At 34.7% G+C, this 21,357-nt stretch overlaps 1 protein-coding gene across 12 annotated transcripts in view; it reads left to right on the top strand.

Annotated features, from left to right (window-relative positions):
• The window catches only part of SHOC1 (shortage in chiasmata 1), an 85,566-nt gene that overhangs the window by 21,403 nt on the left and 42,806 nt on the right, over window positions 1-21,357 (top strand). For 7 of the 12 annotated variants that reach the window (XM_045042838.1, XM_045042834.1, XM_045042841.1 and 4 more), the window contains 7 exons: window positions 5,762-5,924; window positions 9,052-9,148; window positions 10,960-11,110; window positions 12,055-12,156; window positions 13,220-13,325; window positions 18,016-18,101; window positions 19,070-19,312. In XM_045042838.1, the coding sequence (XP_044898773.1) occupies window positions 5,762-5,924; window positions 9,052-9,148; window positions 10,960-11,110; window positions 12,055-12,156; window positions 13,220-13,325; window positions 18,016-18,101; window positions 19,070-19,312 (948 nt within the window). The remainder of the gene's footprint in view (window positions 1-5,761; window positions 5,925-9,051; window positions 9,149-10,959; window positions 11,111-12,054; window positions 12,157-13,219; window positions 13,326-18,015; window positions 18,102-19,069; window positions 19,313-21,357) is intronic. The other 5 variants (XM_045042836.1, XM_045042835.1, XM_019816321.2 and 2 more) reach the window with 5 other exon arrangements.

Genomic DNA, 21,357 nt, shown 5'->3' with positions numbered 1-21,357 from the left:
GTATTTTGATAGAGATTGCATTAAATGTGTAGATTGCTGTGGGTAGTATAGATATTTTAACAATGTTTTTTCTTCCAGTCCATGAGCATGGAATTTTTTCCCATTTCTTTGTGTCCTCTTCAGTTTCATTCATAAATGTTCTATAGTTTTCAGAGTAAAGATCACTTTATTTTTAATTTTTTAAGAAAGTTGCACATGCATTTAGTTTAGAGAGGCAAATAGTTATTCAAAGTTTATAATAAAAAGCATCAGTCTCTGGCTTCATCAACCACCCATATATTTTTCCAGCTTTATTGAAGTATAATTAATAAATAAAAATTGTAATATATTTAAAGTGTACAATGTGGTAACTTAACATACATATACATTGTGAAAGATTCCCATTCATTGAATTAACACATCCATCACTTCACATATTCACTTTCTTCTTCTTCTTCTTCTTTTTTTTTTTTTTTTGGTAAGAACACACTTAGGTTCTATTCTTTTAGCAAATTTCAGTTATTCACTACAGTATTATCAATGATAGTTACCATGTTATACATCAGATCCTCACACCTTATTCTGGAAGTTTGTCTGTTTTACCAGTCTCTCCCTATTTCCCCACAGCCCAGCCCCATGGCAACCACCATTCTACTCTCTGTTTTCATGAGTCCTACTTTTTTTTTAGATTCAACATATAAGTCATACCATGCAGTATTTGTTGTTCTCTGCCTTGTTTATTTCACTTAGCAAAATGTCCTTTAATGTTCATTCATATTGCAAATAGCAGGATTTCCTTATTTTTTAAGGTTGAACAATATTTGTGTGTGTGTGTGTGTGTGTGTGTGTGTGTGTGTGTGTGTGTGTGTGTATAAAACATATTTTCTTTAAAGCACATTTTCTTTATCCATTCATCTATGGACAGACACTTACATGGTTTCCATGCCTTGGCTATTGTGAATAATGCTACAGTGAGAGTGTCTACAGGTATCTCTTTATGACATTGATTTTGTTGGCTGTCTGTTTCTGACTTTACATTTATATCTTTTTTTTTTTTTGTCTTACTATGCTGACTAGGACCTCCAGTACATTGTTCAATTCAAGCAGTGTTGGTTGCCATCTTTGTTTTGTTCTTGGCAGTAAAGAAGATACTCTAATGTTTCACCATTAAGAATGATGTAAATACCATTTCAGTGGTGAATCATTTACAGTGTTTACATCAGTTTCAATGGTGAAATGTTGAAAGAATTTATTGGGCTGAGGAAGCTCTTTCTGTTCTGAGTTTGCTAATAGCTTTTGATCATGAATGAGGACTGAACTATGTTTTCTACGTCTATTAAAAAATATCTACATTCTAAATATATAGAATATCCCTTTATTAAAAACTTCCAAATCTATAATCTAAACATAAATCATTTTACTCTTGAGATCATATTTTGTCTGTATTATATTATTTTTAAATATTAACATTGGGAACATTTCAGCACATAGTTATCTTCAAAAGCATGGCTTTTCAAAATAAGTCAGTCAGAGAAAGACAAATATCATATGATTTCATTCATATGTGGAATTTAAGATACAAAACAGATGAACATAAAGGAAGGGAAGCAAAAATAAGATAAAAACAGGGAAGCAAACCATAAAGAGACTCTTAAATACAGAGAACAAACAGGGTTGCTGGAGGGGTGTTGGGTGGGGGGATGGGCTAAATAGGTGATGGGCATTAAGTGGAGCACTTGTTGGAATGAACACTGGGTGTTCTATGTAAGTGAGAAATCCCTAAATTCTACTCCTGAAATCATTATTGCCCTCTATGTTAACTAACTTGGATTTAAATAATAAAAAAAAAGCATGGCTTTTAATGACCCCAGTTTTAAATCTTATGTATGTATCATACATCTCCCAATTTGAGGACACTAATGTTTTTTTTAGTTAAAAAATTTTTTAATGTTTATTTATTTTTGGGAGACTGTGCATGAGCAGGGGAAGGGCAGAGAGAGAGGGAGATGCAGAACCTGAAGCAGGCTCCAGGTTCTGAGCTGTCGGCATACGAGTTGTGAGATCATGACCTGATCTCACTGACCTGAACCAGGGTTGGACACTTAACCGACTGAGCCACCCAGGCACCCCACTAATGTTGTTTTTAATTTCAAATATGTACATGAACGTATGCTTCCATTTCCAATTCTTTCCTTGGAGTGAATTTGTGGAAGTGGAATTACCTGATATATGTATTTCTTTTAGCTATTTGTCCACTAGCATGATATGAGGATACCCTGTTCACAGCAACCTTATCATCATTGGGTATATTACTACTAATATTATGTTAATATATTTTAACCAATGTGATGGACAAAAATTATGTTTTTACTTGTATTTTAAAAATTATTCATGTTTACTGGCCATTTATATATTTTTATTTTGTGAAATGATTCTCACTTTTATCTATTTAAAAAAATTTTTTTTACATTTATTTTTGATAGAGACAGAACACAAGTGAGGGAGGGGCAGAGAGAGAAGGAGACACAGAATCTGAAGCAGGCTCCAGGCTCCAAGCTGTCAGCACAGAGTCTGATGCGGGGCTCGAACTCACAAACTGCAAGATCATGACCTGAGCTGAAGTCAGACGCTCAACTGACTGAGCCACCCAGGCGCCCCTATCTATTTTTCTATTATATATATTAAATATAAGAATAGAAGATATATTTGTTAAAAGATACATTTAATATATTTGAAATTAACTAGTTTCATTAGTGTTTTCTTTTAAGGTTTCTTTCATTGCTTTTATACTTAGAAAATTCTTCCTTAAATTAGATAAATATTTATTCATATTTTCTTTAAGGTTTTCCTTAAGACTTTGGTATATCTTTAAAAGTACAGATGTCAGGGTGCCTGATAGTGCAGTTGGTTAAGCATCCAACTTTGGCTTAGGTCATGATCTCATGTCTTGTGGGTTCGGGCCCGTGTTGGGCTCTGTGCTGACAGCTCAGAACCTGGAGCCTGCTTTGAATTCTGTGTCTGCCTCTCTCTCTGCTCCTCCCCCACTCATGCTCTCTTTCTCTCTCACTCAAAAAATGAATAAACATTAAAAATATAAATAAAAGTAAGAATAAAAAATATTTTTTCCAAATGTGTTGGCAGTTGTCTCAGTTTCATTTATGGAATAGTCTTTCCTTTCTCTACTGTTTAGAAATGCCACTTACAAAATATGCTAAATCCTTGCCCACATTAGAATGTTTCTGGATTTTCTATTATATTCTATTGATTTATCTGTAATTGTATCATACAGTTTTAACTATTTAATATATAATTATAACATGTATTAATAGTTTATATGTTTTTGCTTTTAAAATTTTTTTTCCCTACTCTCATGTCCTTATTCTTCCAGATTTACTTTCAGTAAATCGGTTTTCCACATTCCAAAACAGATCTCTTGACAAATTGAAATGTCATTGGTATTTTTACTTTTTTTTTTTTTTTTTTTTTTTACCATAGTTAGTCTTACTAGCCAGGAAAATGGTTTATCTGGGCTTTTATTCAGTTTTTAATGGTCTTCATTAAAGTTTTAGTTTCCTGCCTATACTTTCTTGCTCATTTTTGTTATGTTGCTTCTTCAATGTTTGTATACTTGTCACCATTATGAATGAATTTTTCCATTAACTTTTGAGGTTTTTATATGTTTGAAAACCATAGATTTTATTTTTTTTATCAGACACCTAGTGAACTCCTTTATTTGTTTTCATTTAGTTATCTTGGGTTTCCTAGGAAGACACAAGAATCTTCTGCCAAGAATAAACTTGTCTTTCATGTCAGTAGACCTCTATTTTCTGTTGCTTTTCATAGTTAACTAGCTAAAATTTTGTTCTTTATAACAATTTAACACTCGTTTACAATAGAAGAAAATAGTCTCCTCATATCCATGTTGGTACATAGAAGAGCTGTAAGAAAGTAAGAACTCCAGGAAATGTAGACTTAAGGAAGTAGTACCCTTAAGACTATAGGAAGTAGTACCCTTCCTAAAACAATTATTGTGTGGTTACAAAGAACGTTGGTTATGGTGTGATGCTGCCCTCAAGTGGCTCTTTCAAAAAAGGGTGCTTGGAAAACAGGACTTCATAACTGATAGATGTTTCCATGCACTCACAGAAATACTAGGATGAGCCGTTGGAAGGGAAGATGGCTAGAGGGCCTGTGTTTGGAAGTGCAAGGTGGAGACAGGGATATAAACAAATGCTGTTTGTGGTTTTGCTATGAATATGACTTCGTTAATACTTACAGAATGGATGTATGAATGAACAATCTTAAATGGTCTCACATAGGCCCTATTTAGACATTGAATTGATTGGCTGGCTTTCTTTGGTATATAAAAGAACTATGCCATGAAATTGAGAACTCTTGGCCAAGAAATTATTAGGAACTTAACAGGTTCAGTAAGTAATCTCTTAGGAGGCCAGTTTATAGAACAAGTTTTCTTGGCATTTCAAGGTAGCACCAGGCAAAGGGATGTTTCCTGGCTGCCTTCTTAACACCACATATTTATTAAACATATGCATATCAATGATGTAATTGGTTATGGGAGACATCACTCCATGCTATTTGTCTCTCATGCCATTCTAAAAGTACCTAACTGAAAGGCCACTACCCAGAACAAGAGACTGTTGCTCCTCCCTCAGTGGGGCTTTTGCTTTTGAAATTTGGCTTTCTGAGCAGTTTTTCATCTGAACTTAGATTTTCCTTTTCCTCTTTCCACTCAGGATCTCACTGAAGAACAGGAGCAAGTTTTATGTTCTCTCCCTTGGCTCAGAAACTGTTTAAAGCACTGACACAGTTGGCTAAGATTTTAAAATAACTTGAACATCGTAGGGTGGGGATAGGAGAAATTTATTCCAGCAATTAACTGTTAGCTATAGTGTTTCCTAATATATAATATGTATCACACTTCTCAAGTAGATCTTGCCATATAACTTTCGTTGTAAAATTGACTATAATTTTCTACCTCTAATTTACAATAGAAACAATTTTTTTTTTTTTTTTATCATTGCAATGATAGAATCTGAGTTGATCTCATTCGTAGGTTTTGTAGACCATCTCCATTCTCTACATCTCAGAATCTCTGGGGATGAATTAGAGACTTTAAGAGGTAAAATGATTCGGGGCACCCGGGTGGCTCAGTTGGTTAAGCTTCCAGCTCTTCACTTCAGCTCAGGTCATGATTTCTACGGTCTGTGAGATTGAACCCCTCATCGGGCTCTGCGCTGACAGTGCGGAGCCTGCTTGGGATTTCTCTCTCCCTCTCTTTCTGCCCTTCCCCCACTTGCTCTCTATCTCTCCAAGTAAATAAAAAACTGAAAAACAAACAAACAAAAAAGAGGTAAAATGATGCAAAGAAAAGACTAGGTTCAGAAAAAGTCAAATGCCTTTATTTCTTTACAACTTTGCTTAAGCTACTCCTAGTTGTTTTGAAGCATAAGGCCGTAAGATATTTTCCTCCCTTGATTAAACTAATCTCTGTTGAAAAATAAAAAATGAAGCATTACAACTCTTTCAGGATGTTTGGTTACTACTCGCTGTACTAAGTAATACTAAAATCTATTGAGCTTTTACCTATATGCTAATCCTATGCAGCATGCTTTATATGCACAATACAATGAAGAACTAAGGACTTTAAAGTGTGTTTGAAAATCCCACCTATATCTAATGGCTGACTGCAGTAACTATCTAGATCCCGTTGTGTAACTTTTAGATTTTTTTCTTATTCCTTTACATTTCTTTTTTTTTCCAGATTTTTCTATTGATGAAGAAATAATTTTTGTAAATAGCTTGATGTCCTATAAAAGTCAGCTACCAACTTTGCATACTCTGTTGAGTAGGCTAAAACTATATTTGATAAATGACCCCATTTTAGATTTCAAAGGACAGATCTTCACAGAAGCTAATTTCTTCAGGTACTTAATTGTCCAATGTTGATTATATATATATATTATATTTGGCATTTAAAAGAATTTAAGTTTATTGATTTAATTAAGATAGACCTGTCTTTAAAATTATCAACATTAAATATAAAACTTTTTCTACTTAAGTTTACCGAAGTCAAAGAAGGTCATATTATCTCTGTTGCAATTTGTTAACAAAAATACAACTTAAAATGATTGTTAATACTGTCTCAAAAGATTTTATGGGTAATTGTTTTTGTTTTTGTTTTTGTTTTTGTTTTAATTTACATCCAAGTTAGTTAGCATATAGTGCAACAATGATTTCAGGAGTAGATTCCTTAATGCTCCTTACCCATTTAGCCCATCCTGCCTCCCACAACCCCTCCAGTAACCCTCAGTTTGTTCTCCATATTTATGAAGCTCTTCTGTTTTGTCTCCCTCCCTGCTTTTATATTATTTTTGTTTCCTTTTCCTTATGTTCATCTGTTCTGTGCCTTAAAGTCCTCATATGAGTGAAGTCATATATTTGTCTTTCTCTGACTAATTTTGCTTGGCATAATACCCTCTAGTTCCATCCATGTAGTTGCAAATGGAAAAATTTCAGTCTTTTTGATTGCCAAGTAATACTCCATTGTATATCTGTATACCACATCTTCTTTATTAATTCATCCATCGATGAACATTTGGGCTCTTTCCATACTTTGGCTATTGTTGATAGTGCTGCTATAAACATTGGGGTGCATGTGCCCCTTCAAAACAGCATTCCTGTATCCCTTGGATAAATACCTAGTAGTGCAGTTGCTGGGTCACAGGGTAGTTCTATTTTTAATTTTTTGAGGAACCTCCATACTGTTTTCCAGAGTGGCTGCACCAGTTTGCATTCCCACCAGCAATGCCAAAGAGATCCTCTCTTTCCACATCCTCGCTAACATCTGTTGCCTGAGTTGTTAATGTTAGCCATTCTGACAGGTGTGAGGTGGTATCTCATTGTGGTCTTGATTTGTATTTCCCTGATGATGAGTGATGTTGAGCATTTTTTCATGTGTCAGTTGGCCATCTGGATGTCTTCTTTGGAGAAGTATCTATTCTTGTCTTTTGCCCATTTCTTCACTGGATTATTTGTTTTTTTGGGTGTTGAGTTTGATGAGTTCTTTATAGATTTTGGATACTAACCCTTTATCTAATATGTCGTTTGCAAATATCTTCTCCCATTCTGTCAGCTGCCTTTTAGTTTTGCTGATTGTTTCCTTCGCTGTGCAAAAGCTTTTTATGTATGTATGTATGTGTGTATGTATATTTATGTATTTTTGAGAGAAAAAGAGTGTGAGAGGGGGAGAGGCAGAGAGAGAGGGAGACACAGAATCTGAAGCAGGCTCCAGGCTCTGAGCTGTCAGCACAGAGCCCGATGTGGGGCTTGAACTCATGAACCATGAGATCATGACCTGAGCCAAAGTCAGATGCTTAATCTACTGAGCCACTCAGGCGCCCCTATTTTTTATAATTTTTATTTTTTTAAGGTTTATTCATTTTTCAGTGATAGAGAGACAGAGCATGAGCAGGGGAGGGGCAGAGAGAGAGGGAGGCACAGAATCTGAAACAGGCTCCACGCTCTGAGCTGTCAGCACAGAGCCGGGTACAGGGCCCGAACTCACAGACGGCGAGATCATGACCTGAGCTGAAGTGGGACACTCAACCAACTGAGCTACCCAGGCACCCCAGATGTTTTTTATTTTGATGAGGTCTCAATAGTTCTTTTGCTTTTGTTTCCCTGGCCTCTGAAGAGGTGTTGAGTAAGAAGTTGCTGCAGACAAGGTCAAAGAGGTTTTTGCCTGCTTTCTCCTTGAGGATTTTGATGGCTTCCTGTCTTACATTTATGTCTTTCATCCATTTTGAGTTTATTTTTGTGTATGGTGTAAGAAAGTGGCCCAGGTTCATTTTTCTGCATGTCGCCGTCCAGTTTTCCCAGCATCACTTGCTGAAGAGACTGTCTTTATTCCATTCGATATTCTTTCCTCCTTTGTCAAAAATTAGTTGGCCATTCGTTTGTGGGTCCATTTCTGGGTTCTCTATTCTGTCCCATTGATCTGAGTGTCTGTTTTTGTGCCAGTACCATACTGTCTTGATTACAGCTCTGTAATACAGTTTGAAGTCCAGGATTGTGATGCCTCGTGCTTTTCTCCTGGTTTTCTTTTTCAAGATTGCTTTGGCTATTCAGGGTCTTTTCTGGTTCCATACAAATTTTAGGATTGGTTGATCTGGCTGTGAAGAATGCTGGTGTTATTTTGATAAGTATTGCATTGAATATGTAGATTGCTTTGGGTGGTATTGACATTTTAACAATATTTGTTCTTCCTATCCAGGAGCATGGAATGTTTTTCCATTTTTTTGTGTCATCTTCAGTTTCTTTCATAAGCTTTCTATAGTTTTCAGTATATAGATTTTTCACCTCTTTGGTTAGATTTATCCCTAGGTATTTTATGGTTGTAAATATATTTTTTTAATTTTTTAATGTTCATTTATTTTTGAGAGAGACAGAGAGAGAGAGAGAGAGAGAGAGAGAGAGAAAGAGAGAGAGAGAATGAACACCTGAAGTAGGAAGGAGCAGAGAGAGGGAGACACAATCTGAAGTAGGCTCCAGGATCTGAGCTGTCAGCACAGAGCCCGATGCGAGGCTTGAACCCACAGAATGGCGAGATCATGACCTGAACTGAAGTCAGACGCCCAACCGCTGAGCCACCCAGGTGCCCCAAGTTGTAAATATTTTTTAAAGGAGAAAATATTCTGGGCACCTGGGTGGCTCAGTCGGTTAAGCATCCAACTCTTGATTTTTAGCTTAGATCATGATCCCAGGGTCATGGGATCAAGCCCCAAGTTGGGCTCTGTGCTGAGCGTGGAGCCTGGGTAACATTCTCTCTCTCTCTTCCTCTGTCCCTCCCCCACTTGTGTGAGCTTTCTCCCTCTAAAAAAGAAAAATAAAGGTAAAAATATTCTTCATGTGCTCACAAGTCTAGTTGTTATCAATATCTTATCATTGCTTTACCTCAACTCCAGTTTTAATCATTGTGTAGTTTGATTGACTACATTTAGTATGTACCTTGCTTTTAGTAAACACTAACTTAATGTTTCATTTTTTGTTAAGGGAATCTTTCTCTTTTCAAGGAGATTTGAAAAATTTTGTGAAAGAAGATTTTTACATGGATAAAGAAAACTTTTGTCAGGAAAAACTAGAAGATACAGTAGGTTTAAATGAAACTGTAATACTTGCTTTCGGTAGTATTTTTGTAAAAGTTAGTAAAGCACACTTTTATAAATTTTAATACATTGACCATCTACTACTGTCAAGTTTAAAAAGATTTGGTAATGAGTTGAATATATTAATAGTGGAGTCAAATTTAAGATAATGGTTCTAATCTTTAGCCACACATTGGAATTACTTGGATAGTTTTAATAAAATACTGAAGCCTAGGTCCTACTCAGATATATTCTGATTAAACTCATCTGTTTTGCAGCCCAGGTATAATGAATTTAAAAACCTTCTTAATGATTTTAATAAATATACCTGGTATAAGACATTAGGTGGCCATGTTCTAATTTACAAAATGGAGACAAGCTATAATTGTTGATTTTGATTTATGAGTTAAACACAAAACAGCACACACTATGTAAGAGAAGTGATCTCACTGAAATAGTAAGAATAAATATAGTCTGAGACTTCATTTTAGGTGCTGCCAATGCTTAATAAGGAAGATAGCATCTTTCATATTAAAGATCAAATTTTGGGGCACCTGGGTGGCTGAGTCGGTTAAGTGCCTGACTCTTGATTTCGGCTCAAGTCATGATCTCATGGTTCCTGAGTCTGAGCTCCATAGCAGGCTCTATGCTGACAGCATGGAGTCTGCTTGGGATTCTCACTCCCTCTCTCTCTGCCCCTCCCCTGCTCACTCTCTCTTTCTCTTTCATTCTCAAAATAACTTAAAAAAAAAAAGATCAAATTTCTCAAAAGCACCCCTCTTTTTTAGTATACAGTTCCAATAGCACACAAAATTGTTATTATGATATTAGTACAAAGAATTTTAGCAATTGAGAGTACAAACAACTTTTTGCAGCATAGCAAACTCAAAATTTGCTAGATGCATTTATAAAATTACTTTAAACATTTTTTTGAGACAACTAAAAATATTGTATATTTGGGGCTTAAAACATTCAAAGGAGATAGATATATCCATATCTTAAGGCATTTAAAGGGTTTCCTTACAATTAAAAATTTTAACACACATGGTGAAAATATTAATTCACTTATTATCCCCTTTCTCTAGTCCCCCTCTTCCTCACCCATTAGCTCTGAGAATTATGCACATAGAATCCAGTTCTGTAGGAATGAAAGAGAAGTGTATTTAATGAAGTGCAGCGAAGATCCATTCCATTTCATTTACCCTTTTTACTTCTCCCCAATCACCATCTCTGATCTGCTGCAGTTACTGCTTTTAACGTAGAATTTTTAAAATTTGTTATTAACCCAAAAGAAGATATTTCTGCATCTGGGGATATTGTATATCACTAGTGTAATCAGTAGCCATAAAAGACATTACTCAGAACATTGCTTATAATACATTTTTGGCTATTATACCTCTGTTTTTTTAAAGTGTTTGTATAACATTAAAATTTTTGAATGTTTAGTTTAAAATTTGGTATACCAATTAGGGGTGCCTGGGTGGCTCAGTTGGTTAAGTGTCCAACTCTTGATTTTGGCTCAGGTCATGATGTCACTGTGAGGTTGAGCCCTGCATTGGGCTCTGAACTGACAGTGCAGAGCCTGCTTGGGATTCTCTCTCTCCCTCTCTCTCTGCCCCTCCTCCACTTATGTGAAGATGCTGTCTCTCAAAATAAATAAATAAACTTTATAAGTAAATAAATAAATCAAATTTGGTACACCAGTTAAAGTTATAAAATTATATAAATTTAATATAAATTATATATATCTGTTTATGAATCCAGAAATATTTATCTGGAAAATCTCCCTAAAAACTTGTTTTACATATTATTTCAGCCATCAATTTTGCTTGAGTGTGAATTCTTAATACCTACAAGCCTCAAACAAGAAGTTGATATTCCATCACTCACCAAACTAAAGGAATCGTTAAACTTAATGCCAGAAATAATAAATTATGTAGATGAAAATGAAAAGCTTTTCAAAAGAGGTGAGAATAAATTTAAAAGTATATTACTTGTAAAACTACTTAATAATGTTTGTTGTAAAAATGCGTTGATTAAACTGTTTTCTGAACCTCCAGATTTTTGAAGTGTCTATAGTTTACACTGTGGAATCTTAGAATTATTGTTGATGAGATTCTTTTCTTATTGTCTTTCTCTTTATATACTTGCAAACTTAAAACCTCTCTGAAATTAACCATGTCAAGATAATTACACAAATAAAGCTAAATCACCTATGACTTATTCTAATTTTTTAAAATTGTTTTCTTATAAACAATGACAAAGTACTAACAACTCTTAGGCTGAGTTTAGTTATATAAGGAGAAGCACAGAGTGAGGTTATGACTCATGGAATCAGATGACTGGGAGAATCGTAACCTAAAATGTAGATGTTTTTATCCCAGTTAGATTTAGTAAATATTGTTGAATTCTTTCTAATGACAATTTAAGCCCAAATGTTTAACTACCTTTTTATTTAATTCCAGTTGAAATCATCAAAGATGTATAATATTACAAAGGAGGAAAGGGAGATTTATGATGTCCATTAAGGACAGGGATGCTTGCCATTAATAGATCACAGACTTAAAGGAATCCTTGCAGACAAGGCTAAGTCAAGTGAATTACTGATCAATCTATAAGTCAAAGCAAAGGAATGAAAAGTCAGTCTAAGAAAGTTGATCAAATTCATACCAGAACTTGAAAACATAGTAGAGCTTAAAACTGCAGAGTGCCCGCTGGCTTGTTAGGAGGACAAAATCTATGAATGCTAATGTAAAGGACAAGTGACTTTACTGAAGTGTTACACTCCCAGCCTTCAGTTGGCTCTGATGGTATACTAAGTAAAACAGAGTCATTGCCACAGTGGAATGAGAAAGATTACCAAAAAACTGATGTAATAGTTATGCTGATAGTAAACTTTCTTCCTTTTCAGATCTTACTACCAAGCATGGAATTGGCATTGAGGATATAAAATGCAGCTCCACAGAGATTTTGGCCATTCAAAGCTATGGTGAACCGGAGTACAATCAACCAGGTAGAAATTTTGAATAAATCATTGAGTTTATCAGAGATTACCTCTATGTGATGTAAAAGTACAATACATTCACATATAAGGTCTACTATGAGACAGTTTTCACATTTAAAACTTGATTATTGCAATCCAAGTTGTCATTTTTTTCTCTTATCTATCCATTTACATTTGTTATGATAATTAACTCTATCTTTCTGGCATCAAAACTGAATAATATACAGAGAGAATTAAAAGATTGAGGAAGAATGGAGGAAATAGCATTAATATTAAGATCAGAAATCTTATTATAGTTCAGTAAATAAAATTTTATATTTTATCTCAGTGTTAGTAATCTTGCTGACCCTTGTTATACTTTTGTAAATTTGACTTTTTAATCACCCAAAACAATCCTATCATTTTTATTATTATTATCCTACCAGATTTGGACTCTGAATCATCTTTTGTTCCATTGTAATGCCAAATTGTGTTGCTTCTTAACTATGTTGATGGTACTGTTATTTAGTTACATTTTGGAAGTTTTATTTATGAAAGTGATAGAAACACACCGACTACTTATGAATAAATGAGTTTCAGTTTCTCAAGCCCACCCTATAAATCTGTAACTCTGTGTTGGGCCACCTAGACTCTAGTTTTATTAAGGTAAAGTATTAGTCGCCATTAATACTATTTACTTAACTTCACCAATATTTCGTATGGAGATAAAAGTAGTACTGTCTCTGTAGTACTGACAACATAAGTTTCAGAATTAAAAGCATTATTACATATAAGACTCTTAGAGTTTATTTCATACTATAAACTCAATATAGTTGTCAGTGTATTTTTTTTAAATCACCACTATCACAGTTGAGATACCATGAGATAAATGTGTAAGTCCTTATACGGAAATTTAAAACTATCATTTTGTATTTCAAGTAACCCAAATGTCTTTTTACTAAAAAATTATTTTTGAAAATTTTTATTGTAACAGAATGATAGACGTAATAGTTATTTATAAAAAAAGTTCTAAATTCTACTTAATTTTATTTAAGGTTTATATAATTATTTTTTAAAATTTTATGTATTCTAGTCGAGTTAGAAATGCCACTAACTCATCTATATCAAACAAACCAACATTCTTCCATGACTTCATTAACAGGACTTCAGACATTTCCATTTTCTCCTAGTGAAAAAATGTAAGTAAAGAACTTACTACATTTTACCTACTAAAATGTAAGTAAAGAACTCAAATTGTGGGACACCTGGGTGGCTCAGCTGGTTAAACACCGGATTCTTGATTTTCATTCAGGTCATGGTCTCAAGGTCATGGGACTGAGCTCTGTGTTGGGCTCTGTGCTGAGTGTACAGAGCCCGCTTGGGATTCTCTCTCTCCCTTTCTCTCTGCCTCTCTGCCTCTCTCTCTCTCTCTTTCTCAAACTAAAAATAAATAGACATTAAAAAGTATATATTAGCAGGGGTGGATTCATTCTAAGATGTCTTTCCTTGGCTTCTAGATAACTTCTCTTCTTATGGTCTTTCCTCCGTTTGTGTCTGTCCTAATTTCCTAATCTTATAAGAACAGCAGTCATACTGGATTAGTAGCCATCTAATTTTAACCTCATTTTAATTTAATTACCTCTTTAAAGTCCCTGTCTCCAAATACAATCACATTCTGAGGTACTGAGAGTTAAGGCTTCAGTATATGAATTTTGGTCACAATTCAGCCCATAATAAGCAACCAAGAGCCCTGAACTAGAGTCAGATTGCCTGACTGTATCACTTATTAGCTCTGTGACCTTAATTGCCCTGTGCCTCAGTTTCCTTATCTGTAACATTGGGATATTTATAGTATATACCTTTCAGGGTTGTTATGAGGCCTTTTAAGAGATTTTCAAAGCTTTCTGACCAGGAATAGCCAAGGACCACAGGGCAGTGTGGACAGGGGTCCCTCCATAGATTTGGCTGTCACATTACTCCTCTAGGAGTACTAGGGGTCACATCCCATCTCTAATAGATGACATCCACTGACCTTGTTTACCTGCCAATGTACTATTGGTGTTGGGGGAAGTAGACATGTAGAACCAAGTATTGATCCACAAATCTGTTCAATTCCCCATTGTTTCTGCACAGTATAGTCTGTAATCTCAGAATTGACATTGTAGGGCTGGATCATTGTATTCTAGTTTGAGCCAAAATTGTATAGATAGCTTAATAGCCAGCATTTTTGCCCTCCAGGGGAGTCTTAGATACCTTTGGTTGTTATCTTCTACCATGTGGCATATATGTAACTTATTTTCTAAATTAGATTAATCTGCTGTCCTGGAATTGTTGATCCATTCCCCTGCTCTGAGGCTAGTTACAAAACTAGGAGCATAACCAGTAGAGTCCCTTTGTTCCCCACTGTAATCCTGAAACTTAATGAGTGACGAGTCCAAAATAATATATTTTCAGGAAAATTACAAGGAAGTATAAAAATATCTGATGAATTGTTCCCAGAATGGACACTTTGGGAGCTGAGTATTGAGTTTTGAGTTCTTATACTGAGTTTTGAGTTCTTAGCTATGATTGACTGATATATCAGAGAACACTGCTGTTGGGTTACTTGGGAGTAACTCATCCCTAGCTACTCAAGATTTCTATTAATGGTCTCAGGAAGGTGTCACAGCACAAGATGGAGGCGTCTGGTATTGAGGATCCCAATTACCTTGTTTTGGCAAAGAATTGTGTCATTTGGGGGATAAATTGGTGATATACAGAACTCTACAATGAACCAGAACTGCCCATATCAGATATGAGCTCTAAAAAATAGCATCGAACAAGTACAGAAACTACATATAATTTGTTTAAATACTTTCAGTCCCTTTGCTGAGGTGCAGATATTTATTTGTAGGATGTAAACTGTCTTTTTTAGTGCTCTTTTACTCTATATACCCTAATCCATCTGTTAAGGCAGATTGGCAATCAGAAACAGAAACTAGCAGAAATTAGTACAATCTTGAATTTCAATCTGATATTAAAAGTATTTACTTAACTATAATAAACTCCTTTTAATTACACAAGTTATATATCTAATTGTTATAACTCAAATGTCTAATTAGAATTTATGAAACTTAAGTCTTTCCTATGTTTTATGCTTTCCCTAAAGTTAGAACAAAGAAGGCTTTTTTAAATTAGCCAAATGTTTCCAGTTTTCAAAGAGTTTGTAAGGAGAACATGAACCCACCTAGTCTAGAGAAAATGCAAACAAACTTGCAATGCTTCAAGTTGAGCTCTGTTGTGTTTGGGAGAAAAAAATTTAACCAGAAATATATTTTACTTTTATGTTGTTAAGCTACAGATATCTTTTCATGTCAGTATTTTTGACTACCTTATCCTCTCCTTTTTAGCTGCTCAAACATAATTCACACACCATGCATGTTATCCATTTAAAGTATAAAATTCAATGGCTTTTACTATATTCACAGTTGTCCAACCATCTAATTCCAGACTTTATCACCTCAAAAAGAAACCCGTATCAATCAGCAGTCATTTCACATTTCCCAGACCTTTACCCTCACCATTAGGCAAGCGCTAATCCACTTTCTGTCTCTACAGACTTGTCTGTTCTGGACATTCAATAATTTTTTGTAGTTTACAAAATATAAGTTTTACAATTCTTTTGTTAAATTTACTCCTAAGTATTTTGTTGTATTGTAGGTTAAATAGTTTTCTAAATTTCATTGTCAGATTGTTCATTGCAAATATATAGAAATACAAGTGGCTTTAGTATATTGCTCATGTACTATACCTGCCATCCTGCAGAACTCATTTATTAGTTGTAATAGTTTTATAGTGGATTCTTCAGGATTTTCAACATATAAGATCATGACATCTTGCAAATAAAGTTTTACCACTTCTTCCTTTAAATAAATTAATTAAATAAATAAATAAATAGCCCAAAGGTTCTAGGGCCATTTGAAACAACTTAAAGAAGTTGTCTCACCACTGCTACATTCATTAGCAAGAGATAAATCACTTTCATTTGGTTTATGAATATAAAAATCTTTAAATTCCTATATTCAAAAGAGATTTATACCTCAACTGTGAATCTAAAAACAAAGAAAAAAGTTAAAATTAAAAAAACAACAGAAGGAAAAATAATATGTAATGTTATTGTGCTCTTAACTTGCTTTTATGTCCCCAATTACTTTTATTTCAGAACACGTTTGCGGAAATAAACCCAGTTAATAAATATTTTGAGTGATTACCACATGTCAAACTCTATGCTAGATTTAAAAAAAATTTTTTTCAATGTTTATTTATTTTTGAGAGATAGAGAGTACGAGCGGGAGAGGGCCAGAGAGAGAGAGATACACACACAGAATCCAAAGCAGGATCCAGGTTCCGAGCTGTCAGCACAGAGTCCGATGTGGGGCTTGAACCCACAAACCGCAAGATCATGAACCTGAGCCAAAGTTGGACACTTATCCAACTAGCCATCCAAGCGCCCTTCTATGCTAGATTTTATGGAGCTAAAAAGAAAAGTCTGTGTAGCATCAGACTTTATTTCCACACTGATTACTGAATTGTGAACATATTTTTATATATGACCAAACAATATATCAAATGCAGACATGTCTTCAGAAAGTTCCATTAAGAGTGAGAATATTTGTTTATATTATGGTCTCCTGATGGACTTAACTTGCTTTCCTTTTGCTTTAAAGTAATTGCTTTACTTTACTTGGCTCAGTTGGTTAAGCGTTCAACTTCAGCTCGGGTCATGATCTCATAGTTTGTGAGTTTGAGCCCTGCTCAGAGCCCAGAGCCCAGAGCCCAGAGCCTGGAGCCTGCTTCAGATTCTGTTTCCCTCTCTCTGTCCCTCCTCCACTCATTCTCTCTCTCAAAAATAAATAAACATTAAAAAATTTTAAATTAATTGCCAATAATCTGAGGTGTCTGGTTTTCAAAGAGATCTTGGTAAGGTTCGAGAATTATCTAGAATCTCACATTTTGCCACCACATGCTAAATTTTTGGATTATGTGGGTAAATTGGATAGCTTAGACATAAAACCTAGCTTTCTACTGCACAGGACTGTCAACTAGCAATACTTATAATTAGCATACTCACATATGTTTTGTATGAACAGAGAAACAGAATACCATCAATTTTTGCCTTGGAGTAAGAGATTTGCAGCCATAGATTAAGGGGTTTATGGATTAATGGTATCTTCCCTATCAAGGCTAGTAACTTCATAGCTACTGATAAACTGTGATAGATACTAATTGTCATGCATATTTCTTCCTTTCTCCTCCTAGCACCCTGTAACATGCAAACAGACATAAATCATTCACTCACACACACACCAAGAATGAAGGACCTGAACTAAACTTTAGGACTAAACTTTTACCTTCCTGAGAAGGTAGAACAGACAGAACTGTTCTTTCATTTCATAATTCTGACTCTCAGCCAGCAGAGGCTCCAGAATTTGTTTAAAATGGACTTGGGGACAAGCCCATTTTGTAAAAACTTGTGTTAAAGCTACTGTTTTGTATGGAAAACACAGTAATTTTACCTAAATTGTATTTTTATTTGGGGTGGTTTGTAGGGTTGGTGCTGGCACACTTCATAGTTGGAAGTGTTCCACTGAGGGAGCTAGAGGAAGGAGTAAGTTATAGGCAAGCAGGAGCAATTCAGGTAACACACTGCCACACCTTCCCAGGGGGAGGAAAACCAAGTATTTGAAATTTGGCTTATGGAACTCTCTACTTAGCTTTACACACTTACAGAGTTAATTTTTCACTGCTTTCGAATGTAAGAAATACTTAGAAAAAGAACTTTCTTAAACTTTTCTTATGCAAAAAGCCTCAATATTATCAATGTATTAAGCTGTAACTCTTCTTTTTCAGTAGTTTGCTTACTGCTGAAGAATCGGCTACCGAATACCATATGGTGTGGCAGTTAGAAAGCTCTTTGCAACCATTTTTGCTTACAGGTAAAGATTAATTGACTTTGAATGCTAAACAAAAAGTAAAGGTGAAACCGTATAATCAGTAGAAATGTATTGTCAGTTTTGTTATTTCTTTATTATTGTTACGGTCATTATAAAAATCACAGTTCTAGGGGTGCCTGGGTGGCGCAGTCGGTTAAGCGTCCGACTTCAGCCAGGTCACGATCTCGCGGTCCGTGAGTTCAAGCCCCGCGTCAGGCTCTGGGCTGATGGCTCAGAGCCTGGAGCCTGTTTCCGATTCTGTGTCTCCCTCTCTCTCTGCCCCTCCCCCGTTCATGCTCTGTCTCTCTCTGTCCCAAAAATAAATAAAAAACGTTGAAAAAAAAATTAAAAAAAAAAATCACAGTTCTAAATTAAGATTTTGAAATTTTTCATTTTAATTTTGGGTAGATGCTTATAATGCAGATAATAATATTAAGTAGTTGTGCTACTTTGATTCCTCCCTACATTATGATTTGCACTATTTAGTTTAAAGTAATGAGGGAGAAATCTCTGTGCCACAATATATAAGATGATAGCCATCATGAAATCTGATCAAATATATCTTCTTGTTTAGGCTCATTATAATAAATTAGAATCTCAAATTTAATTTAATTAATTAAATTCTTCAAAATTAATTCTTCAAAATTTTATTAAATATATTAATTTAGTAATTACTAAAATGGTCAAAATAATGGTTCTGTCTCCTACTAAATATTAGAATAATTTTAACTTCATGATATTTCCATAGATTGAAAAACATCCCTTATGTAACTTCAACTGCTAGAGTATTACAAATATTAGCATCTTGAAGACAAAATACTAGCTATAACTTCAATTTTCACTTTTTTCCCCAATGTGTGAAAATCTATTTCATAAGCAATTTTCAGTGTGGTTCTATTTATTGTGTTTTTCATCTCTTTTTCTCTGTGGACTGTCTCTTTTTGTTGTTTGGTTTGTTATTGTTTTGTAAGTGCCAAGAGCTGAAGAGCCCAATAGTCAATATTTAGTTACAGATTTGAAAAAGATATTTTCTGTTGAAGAAGAAAGCCTTGTAGTTGATCCTGTAAACCCAGAGTGGTGGGAAAAAGAAGGACTAAATCTAATGGAGACAGAAACTTTGGAACATCTGAATACATATTTGTGTCATGATGATCTATCTGCTGATGATACTAAAATGGAGATATTTTTGCCTACAAAAGTACTTCAATTTGAGTGTAAGTACATAATAGTAAATATCACTTGTGTGGATTATTCAGAATGAGAAAATGTTTGATACTGGCTTTCCATTAGGTGCTTGGGAAGATATAACTAAATTCCAGCATTCAGTATTAGTTCTGGCTCTGCCAGAATTTATAACTTTGAGCTTCACAAAGCCCCACTTTCTTCCTTGAAAAAAAATGAAGTTTGACTAGCTCATCGTAAAATCATTTACTGTCCTAAAATTCTATAGTCTCAGTTTTTAAATTTCTAGCCATTTTCAATTAAAGTGACTTTGTTTCTTTTTATAAGTGATTAATTTCCAGCTCAATGTTTGTCTACATCAGCTTAGACACAAACCAGCACTGTTATTTTTTGATCTGACAGGGGAACTCTGGGTATTCAATAATATGTAGTAACCTGTGTTCAACAATATATAAGCTTCCTTTGTTACCAAAGAGTTTACTCAACATTTTAAGTTACTTATACAATTATACAATTTAAGACAGCAAAAAATGTCTTGTAAGTACCTATCTTTCAAGTATTTTGGTTGCTATATGTGCCACTATAGTAAATGGAGTATTCTTAGTCTGAATTATACTTTTTTGAAGTATTTATGAATTATTTTTAAATCTTTGTGCAATAGTTACTAAATTTAGATCTTAAAGAAGTTGGTAAAGCTCACTTTTAGTTTGTTATAGAGTAAATAATATATTTAAAAGTGAATTTTAGAAATTGTGTATATTAGGAGACTGCTCTAAGGAGATAGGAATTGGGGCAAGAATTGTTATCAGCAAAGAGATGTTTCAAAGACAGAAGACAGAGGGCTTTGGTAGAAGGGAGGATAGATAGACTATGTTAAAGAAATGCACACCAGTCTATCCTAAGGCCTAGATGATTACTCAGGGTAGAAGAATAATTTTAAAAGAGATTAAGTCAGATTGCTAGACAAAGAAAAAGGAGGGGAAGATTTTATGGGGTCTTCAAATTTCCAGAATAATGTGTTAAATCTATAAGACTAGTAAAGTCTTTATTATGATATGTAACTATTTTGAGGTTAAAATAAAACATATGATTCACCTTGATATCCAATAGAATTATGATGATAGTTTAATTCTGAAGTCTAAAAAGCAGTAATAGTATCAAGAACTCATTACCAAGTTGTCAGGATAGGGCTGGTTAAATAGTAGAGGAAAATATTCAGGAAAGTGAAATGATAAACAGTTCATATTTGCCTACTAAACATACCAGGATATCTCTAGAAAATATCTCAGAGGTTGCAAACTGGTAGCACTCAGGTCCTGGTATTTTATTTAGTTACCAACATTTACAATTTGGAGGGTTACACATAAATGACATGTATTTTGAGATTGTCTTTAAAATTTCAAAGACCTGGGGCGCCTGGGTGGCGCAGTCGGTTAAGCGTCCGACTTCAGCCAGGTCACAATCTCGCGGTCCGTGAGTTCGAGCCCCGTATCGGGCTCTGGGCTGATGGCTCGGAGCCTGGAGCCTGTTTCAGATTCTGTGTCTCCTTCTCTCTCTGCCCCTCCCCCGTTCATGCTCTGTCTCTCTCTGTCCCAAAAATAAATAAACGTTGAAAAAAAAATTTTTTTAAAAATAAAAAAAATTTTTTTTCAAAGACCAGACCCTTATTCTTATATGGCAACAACTGCCTGGAGCCAATAGCAGCTCACCACTTTAGACAGGCCTATAGCAGCTCACCCGCCTCCAATTTGCCACAGTTCCCAGCACCCATAAATTGAGGCCAGATGTTAATTGGCATTTAGCATTACTTTTGCACTTTTATCTTACATTTAGTGTAATTAAGAGGAAAGTAAAATGTTTCTGATACCAGTATCTCTAATAAAAACAAAAACAAAAACAATTATTGCAAGAAAAAAGTTCTACATTTTGGAAGAAAAAAGTTCAAAATTTATCATCCTAAAGATTATGATTTAGGGGCTCCTGGGTGGCTCAGTCATTTAAGTGGCCAACTTTGGCTCAGGTCATGATCTTGCGGTTTGTGGATTCCAGACTCATATCCAGCTGTGTGCTGACAGCT

This window comes from Felis catus, chromosome D4 (genome assembly GCF_018350175.1).
Source record: "Felis catus isolate Fca126 chromosome D4, F.catus_Fca126_mat1.0, whole genome shotgun sequence".
NCBI classification, from domain to species: Eukaryota; Metazoa; Chordata; class Mammalia; order Carnivora; family Felidae; genus Felis; species Felis catus.
Note: the sequence above shows the minus strand (reverse complement) of the source record. Positions and strands in the feature narration are given on the sequence as shown.